The 26,250-nt window shown below is 42.9% G+C and overlaps 1 protein-coding gene across 1 annotated transcript in view; it reads left to right on the forward strand.

The window, feature by feature from the left end:
• Positions 1 to 26,250, forward strand: part of BMPER (BMP binding endothelial regulator) — a 247,905-nt gene that overhangs the window by 158,168 nt on the left and 63,487 nt on the right. Inside the window, exons 12-13 of the mRNA XM_002751322.7 lie at positions 7,930 to 8,259; positions 14,857 to 15,193. Coding sequence (XP_002751368.3) covers positions 7,930 to 8,259; positions 14,857 to 15,193 — 667 coding nt within the window. The remainder of the gene's footprint in view (positions 1 to 7,929; positions 8,260 to 14,856; positions 15,194 to 26,250) is intronic.

Below are 26,250 nucleotides of genomic sequence, written 5' to 3' on the forward strand. Positions count from 1 at the left end.
AAAACCTTTTGTTTTAAATAGAGAAGTTTTAAGGTCAGATCATGGCTAGTGAGAGTGGCAAACATGAATCTTCTATATGAACTATGTATTCACATGACATTCTGGAAGGTGCTCTGGAGGACATGAATAAAAAGCTGATACAGACCCTGAGCTCAGAAACATTTAATGTGGTTGGGGAAATGAAATAGAAACACATTATATAAGAGAGTCATACACTGTCATTTATAATTAACTTCCAGATGGGTGTTCTTAATCTGAACCTCCCAGACTCCTAGGACAGTACTGATCAGTCTTTTGACAGGGTAACTATGAACCTCTACGTTTGAGAGGATACAAGTGTCTACACATTTCTTCAGATACTCAAAGAGCTCTGTGACCTCAGCTAGTTAACGAGTTTGCAAGATGCTGTGGGGAAAGCAATGGTGTTGAAGCCACAGTGGCTTGGGTTGGATTCCAGTGTTACAACCACTGGCCAAGTCCCCATGGGCAGCAGGGCAACTTCTTCAAACTCATTGCTAAAAAATTAGGGTATGAATATACAACGTGCACAGACATAGTGAGGATGGAAGGGGATGGTAAGGATGAAAGGGAATACTGAAAATACAGAAAGCATCTGGCGTGGTACTCGGCATACATAGGTATTTTATACTAGCCATGTTGGCTGTTGCTAAGTGTACTAGTTACCCATGGCCGCAGATGACAAATTGCCACTCACTTACTGGCTTAATACGGCGTGAATGTACTGTCTTACTTCCGGAGGTCAGAAGTCTGAAAGGGGTCAGTTGGCTAAAATCAAGGTGTGAGCAGGGCTGGGTCCTTCTGGATGCCTTAGGGGAGAGAATTCTTCTTTTTCCCTTTTCCAGCTTCTGAAAGTTGCCCGCATTCCTTGGCTCCTGACCACTTCCTCCTGCTTCAAACTTGTAAACAGTAGGTTGAGTCCGTTTCACACTATAAGGCCCACGCACCTGCCTTCCTCTTTCTCTAAGGGCCCTTGTGAATACATTTACCCCTTTCAGAAGCTCCCTTCCTGGGTAAGCTGATTAGCAACTTTAATTCCGTGTGCAAATTTAATTCCCTCTTGCCATGTAAATAACAGTTACAGATTCTGGGCATTAGGAGGTGGACATGTATGAGGGCAATTATTCTGGCTCTCACTCTTGGTCACATTAGGCATTAGAGGTAAGTATTTTTCCCAGGTAGTTCTGATTCTCATTTAGCTTTTTGATTTTGACAGTAATTTTTGGTGGGGTAGGTTATCTCTATTCAAATGGAGAGATAGATTTAAATTTCTCAGCTAGCTTTCTTGGCATCAGACATAGTTCCCCCATAATGTTCCTGACTTTACACAATTTTTTCCTAACAGTCTCTTTGTTCTGAGAACATTCATTAATTATTCAGTTAATTGAATAGGCACAATTCTTTTGGTTACCTGCTGTATGTGTCATTCCACTTAATTATTTTAGTAAGTTCGGTGTGAGCGATTTTTTTTCGCCAAAATGTGTTCCCAAGTTAATTAACTCATTCATTCAGCAAATATTTATTGACACATGATACGTGTTATACCATAATATTTTTGGAGTAATTAAAAAATGAATCCGTGTATTACATATATACCGTTATGTGTTGCTTAATGGTAGGACTATGTTCCGAGAAGTGCATCATTAGGTGATTTTGCCATTGAATATCGCAGAGTGCACTTACGCATACCTAGGCTGAATAGCACACACTGCTGCTCCTAGGCTACAAACCTGTACAGCACAAACACTGTAAGCATTGATAACACAGTGGCAAGTGTTTTTGTATCTAAATACATCCAAACATAGAAAAGCCACAGTAAAAGTACAGTCTTATAATATTACGGGGCCACTGTCACTCATGTGCTTTGTCGTTGATGGAAACGTCATTATGAGGCACGTGACTAACCTTCGACCCTCCTGTATACACGGCAGTGTGCCAGGCACTGAGGGGTACACATAAAACTTACACATAAGAAGTTTAAGGTCTGGCTTAGGAGTTAAGAACACGTTAAAACTATAAGCTAAGGAAGAAAATGATTTATCATAAGCAGGCTATGAGTTTGGTACGCCATATTTTTGACCTCTAAAAGAAAAAACATAGTGTGACTACAAGATAGAGTATTTGAGATTAAGACTGTCCCAGAATATCTGGGCTATGTGGTCAATCTTGCTTTCGGAATTTAGAGGAAATAGACGACTTTGGCTGAGGCACCAGGGGCGTTGCTGTGGGAAGCTGGCATTGGGCCGGGAGCTGAAGGATTTGTGTGCTGTGAATTGTGGGGAAGTACTGGGCAGGCACTGGCCACTGCAGGGCCCAGGTGAGGGGGCAGCACTGGGCTCCATGGCAGAGGCCTGGACGGTAGCCCTGGCTGTGGGTTTGGATGTGTTTTCGATGAGATCTTGTAGTTAGGGACTGCTTCCTTTGTTTGCCCTTTTGTTTCAAGTTGGTGAGCTCGTGGAATTATGGAAACTATCTGAAAGCAAATTCGTAACAGTTAACAATGTACCTACACAATATTTCTTCAAGTGAGTTTTTTAATATACAGATGGGTTACTATTTCTGGTGGATTATAGGTTGGTGGAAAGTGACCTACTCCTCTCTTTTCCACCCCCATTCCCATATGTGTTAGATTGTTTCACATTTAAGAGGCCAAGGATGTTAGATTTTATAGGCACCCAGGTGCCTTGAGGTGGATCATGTGTTGACCCTTACGTCTCTTGTGGGCCAACAGCTGTCAGCAACATTCTGTGCAGGGCAGGGGGCTCCTGAATGCAGACGTTTGGGTCCTTCTGGGTCACACCGCAACCTCTTTTTGGCAGAGGCCTCTATCACTGTTCAGACAGAGCCTTGATTCTTCACCCAAGCTTGGCATCATCACGACATTTACCTTTCTGGGATTCCCTGTATCCCGTGCATGACACAGGGACCCCAGAGTCCCATGGGGCCTGTTTCCCTGCAGTTTGGGATGAAAAAGTTTAAAGCCATGTGTTTTGTTTTTATTTTATTGTTTTATTCATTAGTCTTCCTTAAGGTTAGAGCATTGTTTTTGGACATGCAGTGATCCGTGTAGTAGCAGAGTGTCATGAGTTGGAGAGACTGCTCTCTCTGCAGTAATGGACTGAGGATAGATAGTAGTATAGTGTCATGAGTTGGAGAGACTGCTCTCTCTGCAGTAATGGACTGAGGATAGATAGTAGCAGAGTGTCATGAGTTGGAGAGACTGCTCTCTCTGCAGTAATGGACTGAGGATAGAAGTTCCATTCTGTGCTTTCAAAGTGAAAAACATTTTAAAGACTGGAGGATCTTATGACATACAAAGTAAAAAATAGAAAATCAAATTTCATGTACAGGATTGTCTTAACTATGTTCAAATAAATACATGCACAAAATTATGAACAGTGGCTGTTTCTTGGTGGCAGAAGCATGAATGATGCTTTCCCCCCTTCCTTATGTTTTTACGTGTTTGTTTTGTTGTGTTCGGGGGGAGTAGGGTTAGAGTTTGCTCAGTTTCTTATTTTTTTATAACGTGATTGTATAATTTGCCCTTAATTTGCTTTGACAGATGTTTTGCAAATAGTCACTGCTCTCAGAAGAAAGGCATTTCATTAGAATAAATATGTCCACGGCATAAATAAATGTACCTGATGTGGTTAGGAGAACAGGACTGTGCTATGATTTCAGAGGCAGTGTGACTCTCTTATTTCTTATAGCAATCTTACTAAGGTATGGGACGTCAAAGTGATACATCTTCATCCAGTATTTTAAAACTTTTTTTTTTTTTTTTTTTTGAGACAGAGTTTCACTCTTGTTACCCAGGCTGCAGTGCAATGGCGCGATCTCGGCTCACCGCAACCTCTGCCTCCTGGGTTCAGGCAATTCTCCTGCCTCAGCCTCCTGAGTAGCTGGGATTACAGGCACGTGCCACCATGCCCAGCTAATTTTTTTTTTGTGTTTTTAGTAGAGACGGGGTTTCACCATGTTGACCAGGATGTTCTCGATCTCTTGACCTCGTGATCCACCCACCTCGGCCTCCCAAAGTGCTTTTTAAAACTTTTAAAGCAACTATTCTATTCCAAAAGTACACAGTCTTTGTAAACAATGAAATGTAAGTGCAAATAATAACGCAAATACGCATAAACAAGAAAGAAGAATTGTCACACGTACTTCTGTTACCTTAGGGAAAAAACACACACTCATAATGGATTTTGTACACTTCTGATCTTTTTTCCCCCTTTACCTGTGCATTTGTATTCATGTGTTGAAAATAACTCAACACAAAAATGAGATCTAATGATTTGACCTACAAGACTATGAAAAAATGTGCCATCAGTGATAAGCTGGCACCTTTCTCTCCATCCTCTGACTTACGCACATTCAAGCAACGTTAGTTTCAGGATGGTCTGTTTCTGTAGCCTCCCTCCCCGCTCCTATCACACCAAGCTTTCCAAAAGAGTGTGACTGGACATCTGGACGTGTTGGACTGAAGTTTATTTCTCTGGGTCCATTGGAAAGCAATTATATGAGGATGCTATGTTCATTTTTGTCCCCTAAGTGTTCCGTTCTTGAGCCTTTGCCTTTTGCAGCCAGGCAGATTCTTGTAACACTGAGAATTCTCACTTGCAGACATTCTCTAGTGCACGTGTTCACTGCGCCTGCAGGCTCTGGCATAGGGACCTTGAGGTGCCAGGGAAAAGGGCCAAGGTTTCAAAATTATTTTAGCTCATGATACAAATGTCCCCAAATGCAACACATAATTCTCAGGCATCTTTCAGTCATGCTATTTTGTTGGCCTCTTCGATATTGCTGTCACATAGAAAAATCACCCTGATTTCCAAACCCTTCCCTTCCATAAGTTAGGGCCTCTTGAAAAATATCTTTCCTGACAGCCCGTTCACACATGATTTCCCTTGCCCAGAGTCTCCCTGGATGTTCTTCGTTGCTTCCTGCCCAGCTATGAGCAGTCTCAGGCTTCCCCAGGGTCATCTGAGGCAGTAGATCTTCTGTTGCTTCCATGAGGACTTGCTTTGTCATGTAATTGGCCTTATCTACAACTACCCACAGTTTGACTCCTAAAAACAAAACAAAAAATAACAAGTCAAAACCAGAAAAACATAAGAAAGAAAATAGTGTCATTTTTGGTTCTTCCACCAAGGAATAACCACTGTTATCAGTTTCGGGGTGTGTACGTTTTGGTGGGGGGAGGTGTGCATACTTATTTAAACATGGTTAAGGTTATCTTGTACATAGAGTTTCGTTTTTGGTTTTTCACTTAACATGTCATAAGCATTTCCTCAGTCACAAAGATTATTTACAAACTTTTTCAGTGACTAGATCATTCATAGTCCATCTTATGGATTCTACTACAAAGTGCTTAGCTGTTTGTTTAGTACTGGGAGACAATCTAATACCAATTTTCTGATGATGTGTCCATGGTCAGCAGGCATGTGGGAGTGTTAGGGTATGTGATGAGTTTTCCACAAATGTTAGCTATTAGTGCTTTGATTGATGATAATGTTAATGTAATTGTTGTCCCTGGTACAAGGAAAAAGAAGATTCCACAGGAAAGTGTGGGCATCAGGCATGGCATTCCCTGTGCCTGCCCCCCACTGAGAATGGACTTCCTCAGGGGTATAATTTCAAAATTTTAGGAAGTGCCTTGGCCTTCCAAGCTGAGGTCCATCTGTGGCATGCTCAAAAGCTCAAAAACATTGGTTGGTCTGGGCACTCTTGCTAAAAAGGTGGAGTTAGGGACCTGGAAAAGTCCTTCTCTTGGATTGGCTGCATCTGGCCGTCAGGTTGCTATGTATTCCTCTTGTGGCACATGTTGGTATTACCTCTGAACTGTCAATTCTCCAGATGCCACTTGGAGTCCCAAATAACTGCCTTGTTCTCTGTCAACCAAAAGGCGACATTTTCATGGCCAGGGAGAGAAAATGTGGGGGAAATGTGGGATAGGATGATTTTGGAAGTAATCACATGGAGAAAGGACTTGTAAGTGCAATATGAAAGGGTTAGATACATGGGAACTAGTTGAGAAGATAATCAGGAAGATGGGGAGAGGGTAAAATGTGAAGCAATACGTGGTGTAAAGCTGGGGTCAGAAGGAAAAGCAACCAAGAAAAGAAGAAGAGGGCTGGGCACGATGGCTCATGCCTGTAATCCCATTACTTTGGGAGGCCGAGGCGGGTGGATCACAAGGTCAAGAGATCGAGACCATCCTGGTCAACATGGTGAAACCCCATCTCTACTAAAAATACAAAAAATTAGCTGGGCCCGGTGGCACGTGCCTATAGTCCCAGCTACTTGGGAGGCTGAGGCAGGAGAATTGCCTGAACCCAGGAGGCGGAGGTTGCAGTGAGCCGAGATCGCGCCATTGCATTCCAGCCTGGGTAATAAGAGCGAAACTCAGTCTCAAAAAAAAAAAAAAGAAGAAGAAGAAAGGAACACAAAGGGAGGCTAAATTCAAATATTACCACTGAGCTTTCAAATTGTGTCTCTCCCACCTACTTCTTTCACCCTCCACCCCGAGGAGTGCGTTTTATATATTCTTTAAAGTATTTGTTCACTGAAATTCTCATAAATGCCAAAACCTTTTCTTTTATAGTCTGTATTAAATATTGACAAGGAAAACTAATTTAGAACAAGAAATTAATTTATTAAATTCCAAATGTATGTGCTTTGTATGGAGTCATATGAAATTGACATATAAAATAACATAATATATCATAACATACAGCAACATTACTCTCCAGACACTTTAGAAATTAAAAGCAAATGTTTGCATTGGATCCGTTGATCCTGTCAGATCAGTTGGCACATCCTTCTGTCTTGACTCAATCCTTCCCTTAGATATTCTGAGCAATTACTTATATGACATTTTCTTATTCTTGACCTGGTACTTTTTATTCTGCCTATTATTCTTGACCTGGCGATTATTCTAGTGTTGACTGGAAATTGTGCTTGTTATTACAGATTTTTTAAGAGAATTATTTGGGCTAATATCTCTAAGTGGATTCCTCATTTCCTGGTTGTTTCATGCCTTTTTGAAAACAGATAAGATACACTGACATGCAGAACACACCAACTCCAAGTTCTTTTAAAAAAGAAACAATATTTACTTTTCTGCAAAAATCTTTGGGCAGCCCCGAAGTGTCAGACTTGACTTTGATCTCATAAGCATTTGAATTAATTATATTTCAGAATGGTGACTCTATTGGAATTTTTTAACTGTATTAAATTACATTCTGTAGCTTATTTTTTTAATCCCATTTTGATCTTTGTTCTTAGATAAAAATATAGAAATTTCTAGAAAACATGTAAAGACTATCTGTGAATATTACCAGTCCTCTGTTTCCTGACACTATGAAACATGTATCTGTTTGGCAATTCTATTGACCTGTCCGAGGTAAACACATGGGTATTGAATATCACGGTTTTCCTTAAGAGCACGGGAAACATTTAGCACACAGCGTGTCTAATTATTTTGAATCAGTTAAATGGAAATCATGCCAGTGTCTCGGGGTACTGTCATTTATGTTGCTGCCCTTGTTTATTTATATACTGACTTTGCCCTTGTGTGTGTGGGTGGTGAAGTAAGCCCAGTGCTCAGTTATCTCAGTTCAGCTTCTTCATTCCTTACGTTAAGACCATGGGAGCAGACCCAGGCTACAAAATGGGTATGCTTTGAAACTTCAAAGGTTTTTAAATAACTTTCAAGTATGAAAGCACAGGAGCATTCTATGAGTATTCTGTGAGGTTTGGCACAAACCTTTAAAAACGACCCCCTTTTTAAATTGATTTCCCTTAGTGCGCCTCTGCTAAGGCCCTCCCTTACCCCGCAGGTGCCCCTGATTTCTCTGTGAATCCTTGCCTCGGATTGTGACCCGGCTTTTGTCTCTCACTCCTCCGCAGAGCCCGGCGTTTGCACGGTGTTTGGAGATCCCCACTACAACACTTTTGACGGTCGGACATTTAACTTTCAGGGGACCTGTCAGTACGTTTTGACAAAAGACTGCTCCTCCCCCGCCTCGCCCTTCCAGGTGCTGGTGAAGAACGACGCCCGCCGGACGCGCTCCTTCTCGTGGACCAAGTCGGTGGAGCTGGTGCTGGGCGAGAGCAGGGTCAGCCTGCAGCAGCACCTCACCGTGCGCTGGAACGGCTCGCGCATCGCGCTCCCCTGCCGCACGCCGCACTTCCACATCGACCTGGACGGCTACCTCTTGAAAGTGACCACCAAAGCAGGTGGGGCGTCTGCGGCCTCCCTCTTGCTCTACCCTCCGCCTCACTTACCATCTCAGCAGCGCTGCGCGGTTAGAGTGCTCAGGGGATGCGGTTCTTCCTCCGAGGGAATGCCCAAGGCAGAGCCAGGTTCCACCTGTGGGACTTGCCTCATCACCCCACCCCACCCCCACTCACAGGGAAGGCACATCCTGGAGACGCCACACACAGCGGGAGACATTTGCACCATATGGAGTCTTGCGGTTGGATGCCAGTCCCATCAGCCTTGCAATCTTCCCACCTTCGGGACCTTTCCATCCTCTGCCTAAAAATAGCGGTTGTACTCTCCACATAACCCCTCTCTCAAGTTTTGTTGCTCTTTTAGGCCATCGATGCCCAGCTCGGAATTGTCAGTGCCCCCAGCTCAGCCAGCTATGTGCAGTTTCACATCCGTGAGAAATAATGTTACTGCCTTAGCATCTGCCCAAGCCTTTGTAGCGGAACCCTCAAAAGCAGACAGCTTGGTATCAGTCATGTTCAAAAGAAACTAAATGTCCACAGCAGAAGGGCTTGTTCTTGCAGACTCTGGTATGCAGGAGTAGCCATGTCCCACGTGGCTGTTCGGTGTCACCAAGGCCCCCTCTCTCTCAGCAGCCCATGGTGCTGTAGACTCACTGGTCTCTGCCTTTCCACTCCAAGAGCTGGTATATTTCCCCTTGGGCCAAACTATTTTTGATTGCCAGTGGTCCATGAGGCTCAAATTCTTGTCTGTTTTTTGTTACCTAAGAAAGGCATTTTAGAAGCAGAACTCAGTTCTTCGATATCAGCCCCAGAGCATAATTTCAGCTCATTTTCACATTTTGTTATTTCACATATGGTTCCTTCTGTGGTACCTTTGGTTAATATATATCTTTTGTCAGTTGGATGTTGCGCTGCCTTTCCTCTGGCATACTCTATTTTTTTTTTAAGCATGATACTTTTAAGGAAATCAGTTATCGCCTGCTGTTTGCATTGATAAGAATTCAACAAATGTGAAAGTGTCAATTGAGTTCCCCTTTCTTTAGACAATGAAACATCTGATAAAGCAGGCACTTTTCAGGGATTATAGAGACGGTTTTTACCATACCTTCAGAACCCTGGTAGTTGCTTCAATTCAAGCCAAAATGTATTTGGATCAGTTGATTTGAGCTTATGAAATGCCAGCTTAGCTAAACAAAGACAGGAAACCAAGAAGCAGCACAGGGAGCTTTTGGTTAGAGTATAATATGTTTTCAGTGACAGAATGTTAAGTATTAACGTACTGGAACATTTTATCGAGGGGGAAAGATTTCTATTCTTTATTTCACAGTTGTGAGAGGCCTACTCATTCAAGTTTAGAGGAATTTGTCCTGCTTAGAAAATTCACACACCTGCTATTATATTTAAAAGACATGGCACTCTGTAAATGTAGGCCCCATGTCATTCCTTTCAAGGAGGCAATGTTTTTTGGCTCCCTGTAAAGTGTGCCTAAGATGACCCATTATTACACAGCACTAATTAAAGCACCTTCAGTATTTTCAAGCTAGCTGAACACAATAGATTCTACTGAAGTGGAAATGACTAGTCAACCACAGCCTGGTTCTCCAAGAAATCTTGAGGTAAATCTCATAGTAACATGGAGAAAGGGGAGGATTATGAACAGCCTAAAAGGTTCAGTATTGTTTCATTCACAGCTGACACACCCTCATGGAATAAATGTACTCTTTACAAAGATTCCAGGTTATAAATGTGAGCAAAAGAATGAGGCAGCAAGAGAATAATAATAGATCATAAATGCCATGATGAGATTAGTGACTTTAACTGTTGTATGCCTTGAATTCAGTTGTATATGTAAACTTTTTTTTTTCCATCTCTCTTTCCACAATGCAAGTCATTTTCATGGCACTCAATACCCAGCTGAACAATTTCCTGTAGCACACAAATCCTGCGAGCCCTCTGCCTCCTAGAGAAGAACTCTGTTCCTCTTGGCATTGAACTTGCTTTTCACTTACTCTCTGAATGAAACAACTCTATTTCCAGACAATAGTGTTTTCCACCCTGGTTTATCCATCTCAGTTCGAGCTACCCTTTAGGGATATTTTCTTTTTTACCACCTATGGATTATCTGTTTAAAATATTACAGCATTTCCTTTGAGTGTTCTTCTGTAGATTTAAAAAAAAATTATAAGTTCATGTGATCAAAGGGTACTTTCTTCAAAATAGCAACTTAAATCAAGCCTGCAGCTGGGAGATGGGAGTTGGGGAGGAATGGCTCTTCCACTCTGCGGTTTATGTGCTTTGCACTTACGGTGGAATCATTTGGCAGGGTAGCACAGGTGGCTGTGAGCTAGCTGAACACAATAGATTCAGCTGGAATTAGGCTGTAGTTACTTAGCTGATATAACAAGGGTGTAGGACAAGGCTTAGTAGCTCGAGAGAGCATTGCCCGCTTTCAACACTCACCTCCACCCCAACTTTGGACACTTAGCAAATAATTCAAAAATCTTTCCTTTCTGCCATCTGTTCACTTCATCTGAAAGAATTAAATCACATGTACCTTAAAGCATCGGCCATGGAGAACATGGCTTTTTCCTTTATTTTTGGTAGAGCTTTACACTTGGCGAACCCAGAGAATACAGCCTACCTTGCCCTTTCTTTGGTGTAGAATTTGAGCAGAAAAACTAATCAATTTGTAAACCTCACTATGGTATAACTAGGAATTTTGCACCTCCTCTCTTGTTTTCCCACCTCCTCTCTCCTTTCAGTGGAAACAGCAAAAGTAACAATAACAAGCAGAAAATAAACAATACAAAACAACAATATCCACAATATTCAACAACAACCGCAAAAAAAAAAAAAACCAAAAAACAAAACCCAACTAGTGGTCTGGAGCCAGATCACACGTTTGAAGGGGGAAGAACAGGTTGGGAAAGCATTCATTGGTAGGAAGGGAAAATCGGATGGCCCTTCCTGCAGTGGAAGGAATGTGGCTGCCGCTCGCATGCCCACATGCGACATATGCTTCAGCTCTAGCCTTCTTATTCTGCCAGTTATTTCGACCCAATTTCCCATGCAGAGAACGGAGAAACTCATCCCAGCTGCAGGAAGGACTGTGCCCAGCCTCTCAAACCCTTCCGGGATGTTTAAATCACATATGATGCCTATTTAAAATATTCTTTGGAAGAACAATTCCCTCAATTATAACTTATTAGGGGATTTTTTTTTCTATTTCACTACTGTAATCTACTTTGTATGGATTCCGCTCATGTAGAGTGTGAAAATATCCATGCAAACTCATATGTAAATGATACAGCAAGGCAAAGGCATCCGTAGTAGAACAAGCCATCCCTTCACAATGCGAAGCCTAGCATCAGTCTGTGAAAAATCTTCTTAATGTTATGGTAACATGGAGAAAGAGGAAGACAGGAGAGTGAATCACAGATTATTCTCTTACTTTGGGGATCGGGTTTTATGAAGGAGATGTGGCGAGTTTTCAGAAGGGTTTGCTGGAAACACGGCGATCTGCACCTTTCAGAGTGTATGGACCGCCAATCCACTGCGAAGAAAGAACACGGTCATTCACTGTGAGTTGAATTCCCGTGAACTCAGTTATCCAAAGTCTCAAACTGAGTATATCATTGTCAGTAAAGACTTTGGAACTCCCTGGGGGGCACATTCTCAACCATTTGTGGTGCTCAGAAGAACAGTATTTGCCTGCTGTCTAGGAAAGAGATTTGTAGTTGGGAAAATTTTGCAACGTGGAAAACCTTCAGAATTATGCTGTAAAAGTTAAACTTTGTACGGAATTGATTTTCTCCCCTCATTTTTCTTGCTGGGCAGATGCCTGGCTATAGGCTTGTGAGGTCAAGTTTCTTCAATACCTGACAGAGGGTATTACAAATCGTCTTACAGTTTTCTTGTCTTCTTTCAAAATGGTTATTTCAGTATCTTGACGAGCATGAAACTCAGTGTCTTTGGCTTCACAGATTCACTGTATCAACGTTACCAGGGTAATTCATTTATTTACTGAGACATACTGTGTGCTAGATAATGTGTTGGATGATAGAGGATGAAGAAATAGAATTCATTTTCTGTGGTAGTTGTAGTTGCCAGAGTGAGATCCACATGGGAGGTCAGCCCAGCCTTTGGGTTCCTAGCAGCCTGTGCCTTCTCTCATACCTGGTCCCATCACTGTCTTCTCCTTATCACATTATTTCCCAGAGACTTTCCTATGACTCTCCTTCTTCTTTATCTAAATTTATTTAATTTCTTTTCTGAACTCAGACTCTTCTCTCAATCAAGAAATCTCTTAAATTTTCTTTGGTCTAAGCATGCTTCTATTTCTCCCATTGGCCACAGAGTGATTTCCTTATGGGTCTTTCCATTTATTTCTTGAGAAGTCCAGTTTTAGACCGCAGGTTATTCTACCAGTACTTCTCTTTGCAGGGACACTTGTGGCAGCTGTGTGGCCCACTCACTCATAGGAATGCCATCGGCCTTCTCTCCTCTTGGACTATGTCCAAACTTGGGTACATCGGCTCAGGAGTCTGACCTCTGGGTGTTTCTTCCCGATCTTCCACACGTCACTCTGATGTTGCTGCCTTATGCCAGCTTCACATCTAGATAAAATTCTCTCTCTCTTCCCTCCCACGCTCCCTCCCACTATTTCTCCTGTCCCGTCACCACCCCATCTTCCAACTTCTGAACATTTGCTCGTCAGCTTAATCTTGATCTTTCAGGAACAAAAACAAAGCGTTTTAGGAGGAAAGTCATTTTGCTCTTTCTAGCACCTCAAAGCAGGCAAAATGAAAAATGTTTTTGTCACAATCACAAGAGGAAAGATTTAAAAAAAAAATACACACAGCTGGGCACAATGGCTGAAGCCTGTAATCCTAGCACTGGGGGAGTCCAAGGTGGGTGGATTGCCTGAGCTTCGGAGTTTGAGACCAGCCTGGGCAACATGGTGAAACCCCGTCTTTACTAAAATACAAAAAAATTAGCTGGGTGTGGTGGTTTGCACCTGTAATCCCAGCTACTCAGGAGGCTGTGGCAGGAGAATTGCTTGAACCCACAAGGTGGAGGTTGCAGTGAGCCAAGATCGTGCCACTGCACTCCAGCCTGGGTGACAGAGCAAGACTCTATCTCAAACAAACAAAACCAAAAACATACATACGTGGGGGAAAGGGGGCAGAGACCATTCTGTTAAAAAGAGGCTTCCTCTGTGGGGGCAATTGTTTGGAGCCAGAGACAGTGAATAAGGAGAAGTCCCAGGGCCGAAATACACACTGACCCACTGTAGATGTGTCCTGGTGTCCATGCCACAGGTGGCCGCTTGCATTCACTCATACAGAGTTCACCCATTCATTGGGGAGACTCAGGCACTGCCAGGGTGCTCCCGGAGTAGTAATAAAACACACGTTTGAGACATAAACAAAAACTCTGGTTAGAAAATTTGTCACTTTTTTGGGTTGAACCTCAGAAGACTTTTCAGGAAAGTCTCTTCTTTCTCTTATGGACGATATCTTCACACACTGTGAGAGTAGATATGAAAGCATTTCTTCTTGACCTTCTGGTCAGATGTATCTATGCTGTGTGACAGCATAACCTGGCTGTTCTCCCTGTGACATAAAAATTCTGCCATTCAGAAGGACCAATGGCCAGTGTGGCTCCTGGAAGTCTTGGACCAGCATGTCTGGAGACACATACATACTTTCAGACAATTCCTTCAGCGTTTTAAATAGTCAGCTTAGCAAACCAAGAAAGGTCTAAGTTCTCTACATTCTGGAGTAAAGGGAGTTTCCTGGATGAGCCAGCAGTCCTGGCCTGCTGATGTAATAGCACAAGAAGAGCTCTCGCCCATGGCCTGTTATCCTCCGCCACCGCCTGAAACGTTGCAGCTTTTGAGCAAACCCAAATCGGAGGCCCAAGGGATAGAGGTTGGAAGGGTTTCACAACAACTCAAACCCAGGAAATGTTAATCAAACAGTGTCCACGCCTCAGGCATGACTGTAAAATAATGAGGGGGCAAATGTTTTCATTATATCAGTGTTGCCTCTGAAGGAGATATATATTCAGAAACTACATATTGATTGCTTTAATATTATCATTATAGGAAATAATTTGGAAATTTTCCTTGGGCATTGCAGGAATAATTATGTGGTGGAATTTCTGGCTGTAAATAATCGCATTAAAAAACAATCTTCTCTTTTTTTTTCCGTTTGCACATTATGGTAGTCATTAGATAAATGAACACATGATTTGAACCAACACAATTACTTTAGGAGAAGGGAAAAAATATAAACCCTAGAGGAGGACGGTCAAGGGATAGTCATCTATAGGTCAAACCAGGCTACACAGGGTGTTATCACAGGGTGTAACTTAATATAGTTTAAGAATTCTAAGCCCAAACCAGCAAATGACTCATAAAATTTCACACGTTACTCACTACGGTAAGACTAAGTGGTAACCAAGAATTTGGACAGACCCTCAGCGTTACTTGTTGGAGGGCAGTAGGTCGTATGTTCTGTGTAAGGATGTATACGTCTCGGAATTATTAGTGGATCAATGAGTGGTTGACTTCCTTTTTCTCTCCTCCTCCTCTAGGCTTGGAAATATCTTGGGATGGAGACAGTTTTGTAGAAGTCATGGCTGCCCCGCAGCTCAAGGGCAAGCTCTGTGGTCTTTGTGGCAACTACAATGGACATAAACGTGACGACTTAATTGGTGGAGATGGAAACTTCAAGTTTGACGTGGACGAGTTTGCTGAGTCCTGGAGAGTGGAGTCCAATGAGTTCTGCAACAGGCCTCAGCGAAAGCCAGTGCCCGAGCTGTGTCAAGGGACCGTGAAGGTAAAGCTCCGGGCCCATCGAGAATGCCAGAAGCTCAGATCCTGGGAGTTTCAGACGTGCCACTCAACGGTAGAAGATGCCACTTTCTACCGGTCAGTACGGTGTTCTGGGGATGGGCTTGACCTTGGAACATAGTATATGAAACCTCTCGTGCAGGACAAAGTCTTAAAACCCAGGGTAGACATCTTGCTGTTCAGCAGCTGATCTCATCTTTGAGTCAGCCCCATTTTATGTCCCTAATTGGGAAACTCCGAGAGGGATTTCAGAGTGATGTCCTCTAGGCAATTCCATGCTTTTATAGGTGTGCAGGTTTACTGGAAAGCTGGCTACACTGCAGGGTTTTTCCAGGTGTTAGCTTGACTCCAAGATTGAGGGGGGCTTGCCAAATTCTGGCCGAAACCACAGTAGTACAGGACATAGCTGGTTCCCCTAAATGAAATCTCGTCACTTGGCTGCCTTTGAGTGTTTGAATGAGTCTGGTTATTCTACCTGAGGAAGAGTTCAGGTTTGCCTTAGGGTCTAGCCCAAATCAAACATGCACATGGAAAAGAAGGAAGCAAAACGAGGATTCGTCGGATCTTGGCCAGCTGTGAGACTGCATGTCCACAGTCCAAGGACAGTAGAAAGAGGGCTGGAGAATGGAGGGAGGAAGGACTCTTATTAAGAATCAGGACTTCATGACCTTTTCAAAGTCTGTTTAACCCCTTCCACGCAAAGCAACTGGTTACAAAGGAGACTTGGATTTGACTTCCAGGCTGCAAGGTTGCACTTCTGAGTAGGTGTGTTTGTGTTTGGCCTGGGTGTACTTCCATTTGCTACACAATGCCATGGGTTCAAGAGCTATGGCTGCCTATAATTTTAACCACTGCGGGTGTGGGAGGAAACACAAGATGAACACAGCCCAGCCTTGTTTAAGTGATTTGCCTGTGCCTCTTAAAATTAGAAAACTCCCGTGGTCTGAAGCCACAGAGAGGTTATTTTTGCTCTTTAATTGCCTCCAGTTTATTTCCCTAGTTCTCATTAAATATGATTTTTTATTTGATCTTTGGACATAAAAGATAAAGTTCTATAAAGGCAACTCGAAGTGGAAAAAAGACTGTCTCTGTCATCACAAATCCCCGAACATGGCTGCATGTGCCAAACCATTTGGCTCCAAGTCATGGTTTTAGCTCCTTCAAGCCATTTTCCTGTTTAATTTGAATTCCCTGGGTTCCCTTCTTTCTCCTCCCTGCACCACCCCTAGACTGACCTCTTGTCCAGTGAAACTGGGGGATCTTAACATGAGACTTTGCAGTGAGTTAAGCAGCCAGTAGAAAAACCTGGCTTTATTTGAAATCTAAATACCCTCACTTGAAGGTCTAATGGAAAGCAGTAGAATATAGCAACTAAGAACTGTGTGGTGCCCCAGGACTCGAAATCCAGCCCAGCTGTGCAACCTGAAACAATGACCTAAGCTCTCTAAGGCTCAGCTTACTTATCTGTGAAGTGGGGATAATGAAAGAACCTACCTTGAAGAGTCGCCATGCAGATTTACTAAGATTACGAACATGAATGCATGTGCTTAACACGATGCCTGCACATGGTCACTGCTCTATAACTGCTGCCGTCATTCCCTCTATGGTTAATTAAATAATGAAGAAAAGTAAGGTGTCTTCTGGAAGCTCCCCTTCTCTGCTTAAAATACAATGGGAAGGCTGTGCTTCTCCTGGGGCCCAGCCCCCTACACCTTTGATTTTTTACCCCATTGCAAAAGAACGTAGTGAAAATAAAAATTGGAGAGCAGGCCTGCGGAGATGAGTTCCTTGTGTTTGAATTTCTATGTCTTTGGCCTTTGGCGATTTGTTTAGTGCCATGATTTCTGGACTGAAACAGAAATGTGATGAGCGCTTCAATAGAAGTTTTGAGTGATGACTTGGACATTTATGAATGAAGAGCATTCGATTCCTTAGGTGGCCAGGCAGATGCTCCCCTTTTGCCCTTAATGATTCTACAGCAGCTACAGTGGAGGATGATTATTTGTGTAAACGGCTTGATACCCTGAGTTGGGAAGCTCATGAGAATGTTTGTGGGATCCTTGGGCATGGAGATTTAGAGGCCGGGATGTGGTGGGAAGCAGGCTTGTGCTCTCATGATTAGTGTCATGGTGTCAAGGCAGAGTGCCCTTCCACAGAAAGCTACTTCTTCCTGGAAAGGGCCAAGGAGCTCAGGAAGGAGAGCTGGGCAATTCTGCCTGCCCCACCCCCAGCTGGTGACCTCAGAGACCAACAGGAGGATGCACCTTCATGCATCGCAGAGGAAAAATGGTCAGTGTTGGCTAGATCCTGTTTCCCTTATATCCAAGTACATGTGTGGCAGGAGAAGAAAATAAACAAGGTCCAACATGGAAAGATAATTCTCTTCTTGGGGGAGCTCCAGAAAAGACCTAACCTCAAGGTTTGTAGGAGACTTTATGGAGCAGTGGACTGAGAGTGAGCCATCGGGAGGGGGACAGCAAGGTGGACCCAAGCCCAACTGTGCTTGAATCCAGCAGTGTGCCCTGGTGCCTAGCTGAGTTCAAGATCTTTATCAAAAGAACTGATACACAGTAACTACCTGGCAGGATTGCTTCTCTGAGGACTGAGGCCAGTGGGCAGTTCAGCACTAGCACACGGTAGGTGGGCAGTCCTGGCATGGAGCGTGCTGCTGTCCCGTGTCCCTTCCTTTCCGTGGAGAATGTCACCCCTGGCTCAGACGTTCACCTTTCTGATCGTCCATATCTTCTCCTGATGTCGTTACTGAGGATTGAGTAGATAAATTCCCACGGATGAATCTGTGGAACTCTCAAAATGAACTGTTTCTCTTTTGTGGTGCTTCTGCCAGGTAGTGTAAGTGATGACTGCATCGCAATGGTTTAAAAAGCTATTGTGCTTTGTCTCATGAGAATGTCATGTGTTCATTGTACTTGTCAATAATGTTGGAAAAGGTAAAATCAGCAATCACGTGACTTCCCACACATGTAAATTTTTACCTGTACATTTGATTCAATTGGTGAAATTTCTAAAATGAACCCAAAGGAAACTCAGATCTGTGCTGTAACACATTTTCTGAGTCCTTACAGGTCTAAAGAGACTTGCCTTGATATGGATGGTCATATAGCTTCATCAACTACATTGGAATTTGATTTCTTTTTCCCCCCATCCTCCGAAAAATATCTGCATTTTCCTTTACGGACAGAGAATAAAATAGTGTAACACACCCAGATAACCTTCTGAACACCACTGTCTTGTAACAGAGGGAAAGGAAAGGCAAAGAGAGTATTTTTTTTCTGAGAAAATGCTACCTGTTTTGGTTTTTCCTAATCTTATAACAAATTCCACAGGGAAATTCTCTGATAATTATGCGATAGTGCTTCTTATAAGGTCAAAATAATAATTACAATTTCTCTGAATTAGTTTTTACTTTTGAAATGTCTGTGGTTTATTTTATTCAATGAATTTATTTATTTTGAGACGAAGTCTTGCTCTGTCGCCCAGTCTGGAGTGCAGTGGCACCGTCTCGGCTCACTGCACCCTCTGCCTCTGTGGTTCAAGCACTTCTTGGGTCTCAGCCTCTCACATAGCTGGGATTATAGGTGCCCACCACCATGTCTGGCTAATTTTTGCATTTTTAGTAGAAATGGGGTTTCACCATATTGGCCAGGTGGTCTCAAATTCCTAACCTCAGATGATCCACCTTCCTCAGCCTCCCAAAGTGCTGGGATTACAGGTGTGAGCCACTGCACCTGCCCTGAAATGTCTATGGTTTATAACTCCTATTTTATTTTGGTCTTTTACTCAATTTAACATTTTTAATAGTAAACTATCCATTGTCTAAGTACTTAATAAACTACCACTTTGTGAACGAATGAAAAATTACTGCATAATAATCAATTTTTAAAATTTTTTTCTGTTTAGGGAAACTTTTTAAGCTTCACAAATCAATTTGACCCATTTTGGCTAATTTGGCATAAAAATTTGACATATAATTAAGCTCTTTTTAATCAGCATAGCTTGCTTTAATTAACTAACTGAATATGTTTGAGTGCAAAATAATTTAGTTACCAACTGCAGAGAAGTTTTAACTAAATGTATTGATAACACGCCTCAAGTCTTAGCTTTGCTAATTGATTTCTCAAATTAGATAATCCTTTTTAATAAGTTTTCGCATTATCTCTTATTAGTGTGTTACAGATAAATTCCCAGGAGCTAGAGAAGCAGTGTAATATCTAACTACCTGGAAAAGTTAACGTTAGGTTTTTTTAGAGTATATTTGGATTCAAACCTAGGCCACCTCGAAGAGAAAAGGTGTGGAGTGTGTTTCGTTTTCTTTCTCCTTTCTCATATCGTCATGTCTCTCCTCCTCACTCATGTTGCTTCTCTCTTCATGCCCCAGATGCCAACTGGGCAATCCAAGAGGAATAGGCAAACTCCCACCACAAAGGCTCTCCGGAGATCCATAGCGGCCAGTATCAAGCCCAGCTTCCTGCTGTGGACTTAGGCCACAGGACAGGACCAGCCCCGGGCAGCCAGGGCACTGAGAGTGGTCAGAAGATGAGCTAGGGCTTTGTGGGCCAAACTGGGGAAAGAAATGATCTTTTATTCCTTCTGTCTATGAAATCCCAGCAATGGGCTTTTCCCCTAACTCAGACTCACATCTTGGAAGAAAGCATAACTTGTCACAAGTGAGTATAACTTGCCCACAAAGCAGAACTCTTAAGTCAGGGCAGGACTGCATTTCAGAGAAGTCAGAAAAATGAATGTGGAGTGCAGTGAAGCACAGACATTTAGAGACACAGTCATCTCAGGACTGTTTTTCTCTCTGCACTCTCCTTGATGGGGTGTAATTCACCAGAGCAAAACCCTGTTCACTTGTTCAGTTTGGGAAAGTGTCTGGGGATTCCCAGTCTAGGAAATGTTCTTTTCCTTCCATGCAGTGGTTTTTACAGCTGTAAAGAATTGAAGTCACGCCAGAGGATTCACAGATGTGTCCCTTCCTGTTGAGGTACTGGGAGGTAGGAGGTGGGAGGTCGTGCAGGAGAACGCTGGAACTCTGACAGGACCATGGTGTTGGATATACTGGGATCCTGGGACTGCCAGTGGCTTCCTTCCAGGGGAAGATCACAGACTTCCTGAATGACCCACTTTGTGTGTTCTTACAAAGGAAACTAATCACTTACTATAAAGCAAGAATATATATACAGGCAAGGGGTACAGACTTTATGTGTTTGTGTATGAGAAAAATCATATAAAGCTAACTGCTATTCTATAATTAAAATCAAGTCAGTTTCCCCTACTTCAAAGAACAACATGCTTGAAAAATTTTTGTTTATATCTTTTAATGACTTGTCAAGAACTGCCATTGGAGATAGGGTCCTAAATCAAATGAGATGTTTTGTTTTACAGTGTATCGTTATATGCCTTACTTTTATTTTTCCTTGGCAGACTCAACCATTAGGTCACACTGGATTCATAATTAAGGTATGCTGACACCAAGTGGCAGCTGACACCAGGTGGCAGTAGACACCACAGTTGTATTACTTACCAGCCTTCAGCCCCCTGAAAAGTCTCTTTTTTTCTTCACTGTATCTCAATACACAATGAACTGCCTCTGAGTTCATGTCATTCTTCTGCCTCCCTAAGACGCCTTCACTTTCTACATTGATTTAACCCATTTATGCATAGCGTTCAATTTTTGGAATGCTAAGCATCTAGGAGTTATTTCTATCCTACTGCTCAAAGTCATCACCAAGGTCTGATTGCAAAAATTAAAAACATTGCAACCTCAGGCATAAATGAAGCTGAAGACACAGCTCCAGTTTCATCCTAGCTTTTGGAAAATGCTCTTTCTTAGGTTTTTATTTATTCCTATTATGTTCATTATCATTTAACTCATGTTTTATGCTGCACTGCTGTCTTCTTTCTCCAGCATTGGATTTTAAGTTCTCTGTGGAATGGAGAATCTCTTCCTTTTTGACCCTTTTGTATTTCACCCAGCACCACCCCTAGAAGGGCTGCTCTTCCTAGCCTGCCTCTCACTGGCATCCTCTCTGATCTCCTTGTGACTTCTGCCATCCCCAATTCTGAGTTCATCCCTGGTCTTTATCCGCATGCTCAGTTATACACTTACGGTCAGAGTGTGCACACTTCTCTGTCTTTTCACGTCATAAGCTGGTCAGAGTGAGTAGTGTCTTTGGTCCACCTTTGATGCTCCAAGTGTCGTGAGCACTCCTTATTGCACAAGTCTGTTTGTGACTGCCAGTGGCAGGCGTGATGACCCTTCTGAATCTCTCCATCTACCTCTGCCTATTTATAATTCACGTCTCCTGGATGCCTTTGTTCCTCTTCTATCCCTCAGATAGAGTTTGGCCTTGTCATCTTCTTACGAAATCCTTGGATCCACAGATGTTTCTGCTCTGACCTCTCTCAGTTTGTCTGAGGACCTCAAACTAGCCTCCACTTGTGTGGTGTTGCGACAACGGGACCTCCAATGGCATGACTGGTCCTTTGCCCTGGAGTCACTCAGCAATTTGCCTAATAGCCACGTCCCTTTGCCTTGTCATTGGCTCTGAGCCTTCTGTTAGGCTGGACTCAAAGTTTTGTGGCAAGTTCCCCTCAATCTTTCATTCGTTCTTCTTCATCTCACCCACAAGTAGGCTTTTCTTGCTTGATCCATCCAAATCACCCAAAATAAGGATCTTCAATAGCTTTCTAGCAACCTGGATTTTAGCTTCAAAATGTGCTCAGTCCAATTTTCTTGGAGCCAAAATACAAAGAAAGACATGAGTTCACTCGGAAAGGTATGCGAATGTATAGGAAATCATTTTATCCAAGTCTAAAATCCTTTACATATAATTTCTCATCTCGAAGAGAGACAAATACTGTTTCCGTAACAGGAGAAAACCAAGAAAACTGTTCATGTCTTCACAGGTAGATTAACCTTTGTGGAGAGGTTGGGCCAACTGTGTGGTTAGCCGACTTCAAAGGTAGAGAGAGCACAGTCCACACAGGACTACTCTCACTTCTGACACCACAAGTTTAGACTGACCCTAGAGCAATCTCAGGGCCAGGAATTTGCTAGAAGGAACTCATCAAGTGGTAAGACTCATGGGTATGACTTATGCTTATGTGGTAGGAAAAGGATATAGATCAAAATGAGACGAGATGCATAAGGCAGAATGGGGAGATGTGTAAACGTGGAGCTCCTGCTGTCCTCACCTTGTGGCATCATGGTGTTAACTCCTCTTGTCCCCAATATCCACTGGGTATTGCCACCCACAGATGTTCACCAAAGGCTTTGGTAGTTCAGGGTCTTTATTGGAACCCAATCACAGGCAGCCTGCATGGATGACCTCATCGTCTAGTCTCCGTTGGAGGTGTAATATGCTAATGCTTTTGGTCTTCAATTTCTCTAGATGTTGGAACTGTGATTGTGTGTTCCAAAGCCCCATACTAAATCTTATCGTTAGACTGTCTAGTGACCAAATGCATCAGGCAGAAAACACCCTCCCATCATGCAGGACATTCCAGGGGCTTAAAGATTGTCTCTCTGCAGCCCAGGGCAGAGGACAAGACCAGACTCTCTTTGGGGAAGGTGAATTCTTGACTGTATAACCTTCCTAACTCAAAGTTAAATGCCAGTTTGGTTTGATTTTATAGATTTAGCTTTAAGTTTATCTTACTCATAAACATCCTGGAATTTCATAGTATTTCTTTTCAGAAAATTACATTCTGAGATGCACTGGAGGCTTTCCAGCACAGATTTGAATGAGTGTCATTGTAGCCGGTGAAATACTAATTATTTTGTAGCATCTCTCTTGGCTGCTTAGGGGACTTCTTGATTACTTCTTAGTAAGCAGGAGGCAGAATGGTGTAACTTAATTATATTTTCATTATTTATGGGTATAAAGACCTTTGTATGCATGAGAATGAGGCTGACATGAGTAGTGTTTTCCTCATTTTACTGTGGAGATAATTGAGGTACTGTGAGGGGAAGGGGCTCATTCCGGGCCACTGTTGCAGCTGAGCAGCCAGCCTGACAGGCCCACCTGGTCTGGAGGCTCCATCTGAGAACTTGGCAAGAGCAGCCAAGGCCGCTTCCAGATTCTATCACTGTCCACTCAAGTTTCCAAATATTCTGCTCTGCCATGGACTCTCAGAGGAGGAGTTTATCAGTTATTTAATCCACTCCTTTTTAAAACTTTCAGCTGAACACCTGCTACGAGCTAGGTTCTGTTGTAAGCATGGCGATTTGAGACTTAACAAGAGAGATAAAGCTCTTCCTTCAGAAAATCACAGCCTAGTGTGGGCAGACAGGTACGCATGAGAAGTAAGCCATTCCTGCTTGCAAGAAGAGTCATGGACAGAATAGGGTAGTGTGATGGGGTGGGTGTGGGGGTGCCTTATTTTAAGGAAGATGGACAGGAGAAGACTGTGTGGGGAGCTCTCCCTTGAGTGGAACATGCCCCCTGGGAAGAGCCAGTGAGGAGGCAGGCAGGGAGCAGCAGGTCCCACACTGGACAGAGCAAGGTCTACTGTGACTGTTACTTTTAGAAAAGTATCAGTACAATGGTACAAATGAGTGTGGTGTAGGTGTCAAGTAGGCTTTGCAATCAGACTGCCTGGGTCAACTCTGAGCTCCTTCACTCACAAGCCCTTGCTGCCAAGCAGGTGAGTCCACCCACTGAATCCCCTGACAACTCCCCCATGTGTAAACGGGATGCTGGGAGGACTATGCCATTGCTATGAGGGTTTGTGTGAGGATTGCATCAGTCGCTCCAGATACGGCACTCAAGCAGGCCTGGTACAGAGCAAATGCTTTGTCAAGGTCAGTGTCATTATTAATATTATTTAATATAGAAGCCTGTTCTATGGGGTGTTTAGAATGTCCTAGGCCATCTGGTGCCAGCACTTGAAGACGTTTTCTTCTTTATTTTGAATGGTCCTTTCTAGACTCATTCGGAATAACTTCTTACAGTTCTGGGCAGAAATTGATGCTGTTTCCTAAAATGAAACACACACACACACACACACACACACACACACAAATACTTTGGAGTGAGTTAAAATTTTCATAATGCACTTTTCATAAATTATTTCAATGGATAAGATTGGACCGAAGGGGAAGGTGCAGAAAGAATAATTAATTCCATAAGATGAATATACAACTCTGAGCTTGAAAAATAATAAACTCATCCTCAATGTGCTTTGCGGGGGCGGCGGAAGTTGAGGAGTTCAAGTGTCTTGTTTTGTTGTTTTTAAAGGTAGAATTCAGTCTGTAGGAAAAGAAGAAATACCTGACAAATTTCATCTTTTTTGATGCCAATCTTCTTTGCTTTTGTAAACAGTAATATGAGAATGATTTAATTTTATGTGACAATTCAAAGTTAATGTTTGGGTGTCAATTGCTGTTAGAACCACCTTTCCTAGGAGACCTTTGAAAGGCGGAGAAATTTTTGAGATCTCCCTGCTATTTCTACCTTTAAGCTGATGTCTTCTCACTTGAGCTTCCCTTTGCCTACTTCCTTTTCCTCACTGGATGGAGAAAATAATGTTAGTTCATCTTGTATGCAAACTAACTATTAAAAGGTTCTGAAAGAAAACTCAAGGTTTTCTCCTATGAGAAGAGTAAACAAAGTTGAGGAAATGAGCTTGTTTTTTTCCCTTTTCCCAGCAGTTATCAGGTAGTTCAGAGCCAAGTTTATGATCCATTTCTATCCAATACACAGAACTTTCAGGCATGAATTTTATTTTCTGTAAATTAGCCTCAAGCCTGGTTTTATTTTTATCTTTCCTGTTTCTTTCCTCTCATTCACATGTCATCTTATTTTATTCTGCATGCAGTTTTGTAAGCTGACTTAAATCCTTTCTGGAACAAGCTAGAGAGTAAGTGACAGTGGCCACTGGCAAAGGATCTAACACTTCTGAATTTCCATTTATTTTTCATTATGAAATAGAGATAATATCTTCACCCAACAGGTTCTCATGAGGCTGGATGAGATTTTCCTTGTAAATCCCAGATGGAATGATCAAGGCATCTCTTTCTCCTGGTCACATCACCAGCAAGGTCTAGCAGCTCTTGTGAGAACAGGCCTGAGGGCTATGGTTTCAGGTTGTTCTTTGAAAAGTCAGAGTATCCACCTGGGTGCCAGAACTCCTTGCAAGCAGGAGGAACTGGGGTGGGTGTCCTCAGAGGCAGCCCTGTGTCGGCTGGTTTCCATCAATCCTGTGTAGATTGGTTGGAGCTTTGATGCATTATGAGGCCAGCATCATGACTCAGTGAAACCACATGGGCAGGCAGAGCATATTGTGAAGTCAGCTGGTGTTCCGGCAGCCGCAGGGGCCTCTCGGGGAAGGCACACTGGCCTCTGTGCTGTTTTGGGAGCAGTATCAGGGCTTCGGGCTCGGGCTCGGGCTCGGGCTCAGGTTCAGAGCTGTGTTGGGTTTGACAGCCATCCAGGACTCTGTCCATTTCCCAATCAAGTTGGCAAAAATCAAAATTGATGGGGGCATGTGTAAATACAAAATAGGAGGGGAGGCTTTTGCATTCCTGGACACCCCAACACATTGTACTCTGTTTATGCGGAAATCTGAGACTCAGTCTCCTTTTTCTTCCTACTTGGCAAGTGAAAGGAGCAGCAGGGCTGCTGCACTGTCCGTGCCACTTGCACACAGAGATGGAGCAGTTGTATAGTGGAGACCAAATATTCAGATGTATACATATTTAAAAAAAAAGACTTGGAGGTTGGCAGTTTTATTAAGAAGAAAGTGCTGAGAAAATTATATTTGTGTGTCCAAAGGCACCTTTCCTAGACTAATGGTCAATTATTCGTGTCTAGGAGTCAATGAAATCAATCAATAATAAATTAAAATAGGCACATATTACCTATTACCAAAAAGAGCACTGATTTTTTTTACAGTCATAATTGAGTGATTAAATAATGACATCAGGCACTGTTGAAGGTGCTGGAATGAGACAGGAGTCCTCCAGGCAATGAGAAAGGAGTCCTCCAGGCAATGAGAAAGGAGTCCTCCAGGCAATGAGAAAGGAGTCCTCCAGGCAATGAGAAAGGAGTCCTCCAGGCAATGAGAAAGGAGTCCTCCAGGCAATGAGACAGGAGTCCTCCAGGCAATGA

Source organism: Callithrix jacchus, chromosome 11, assembly GCF_049354715.1.
Source record: "Callithrix jacchus isolate 240 chromosome 11, calJac240_pri, whole genome shotgun sequence".
NCBI lineage: Eukaryota > Metazoa > Chordata > Mammalia > Primates > Cebidae > Callithrix > Callithrix jacchus.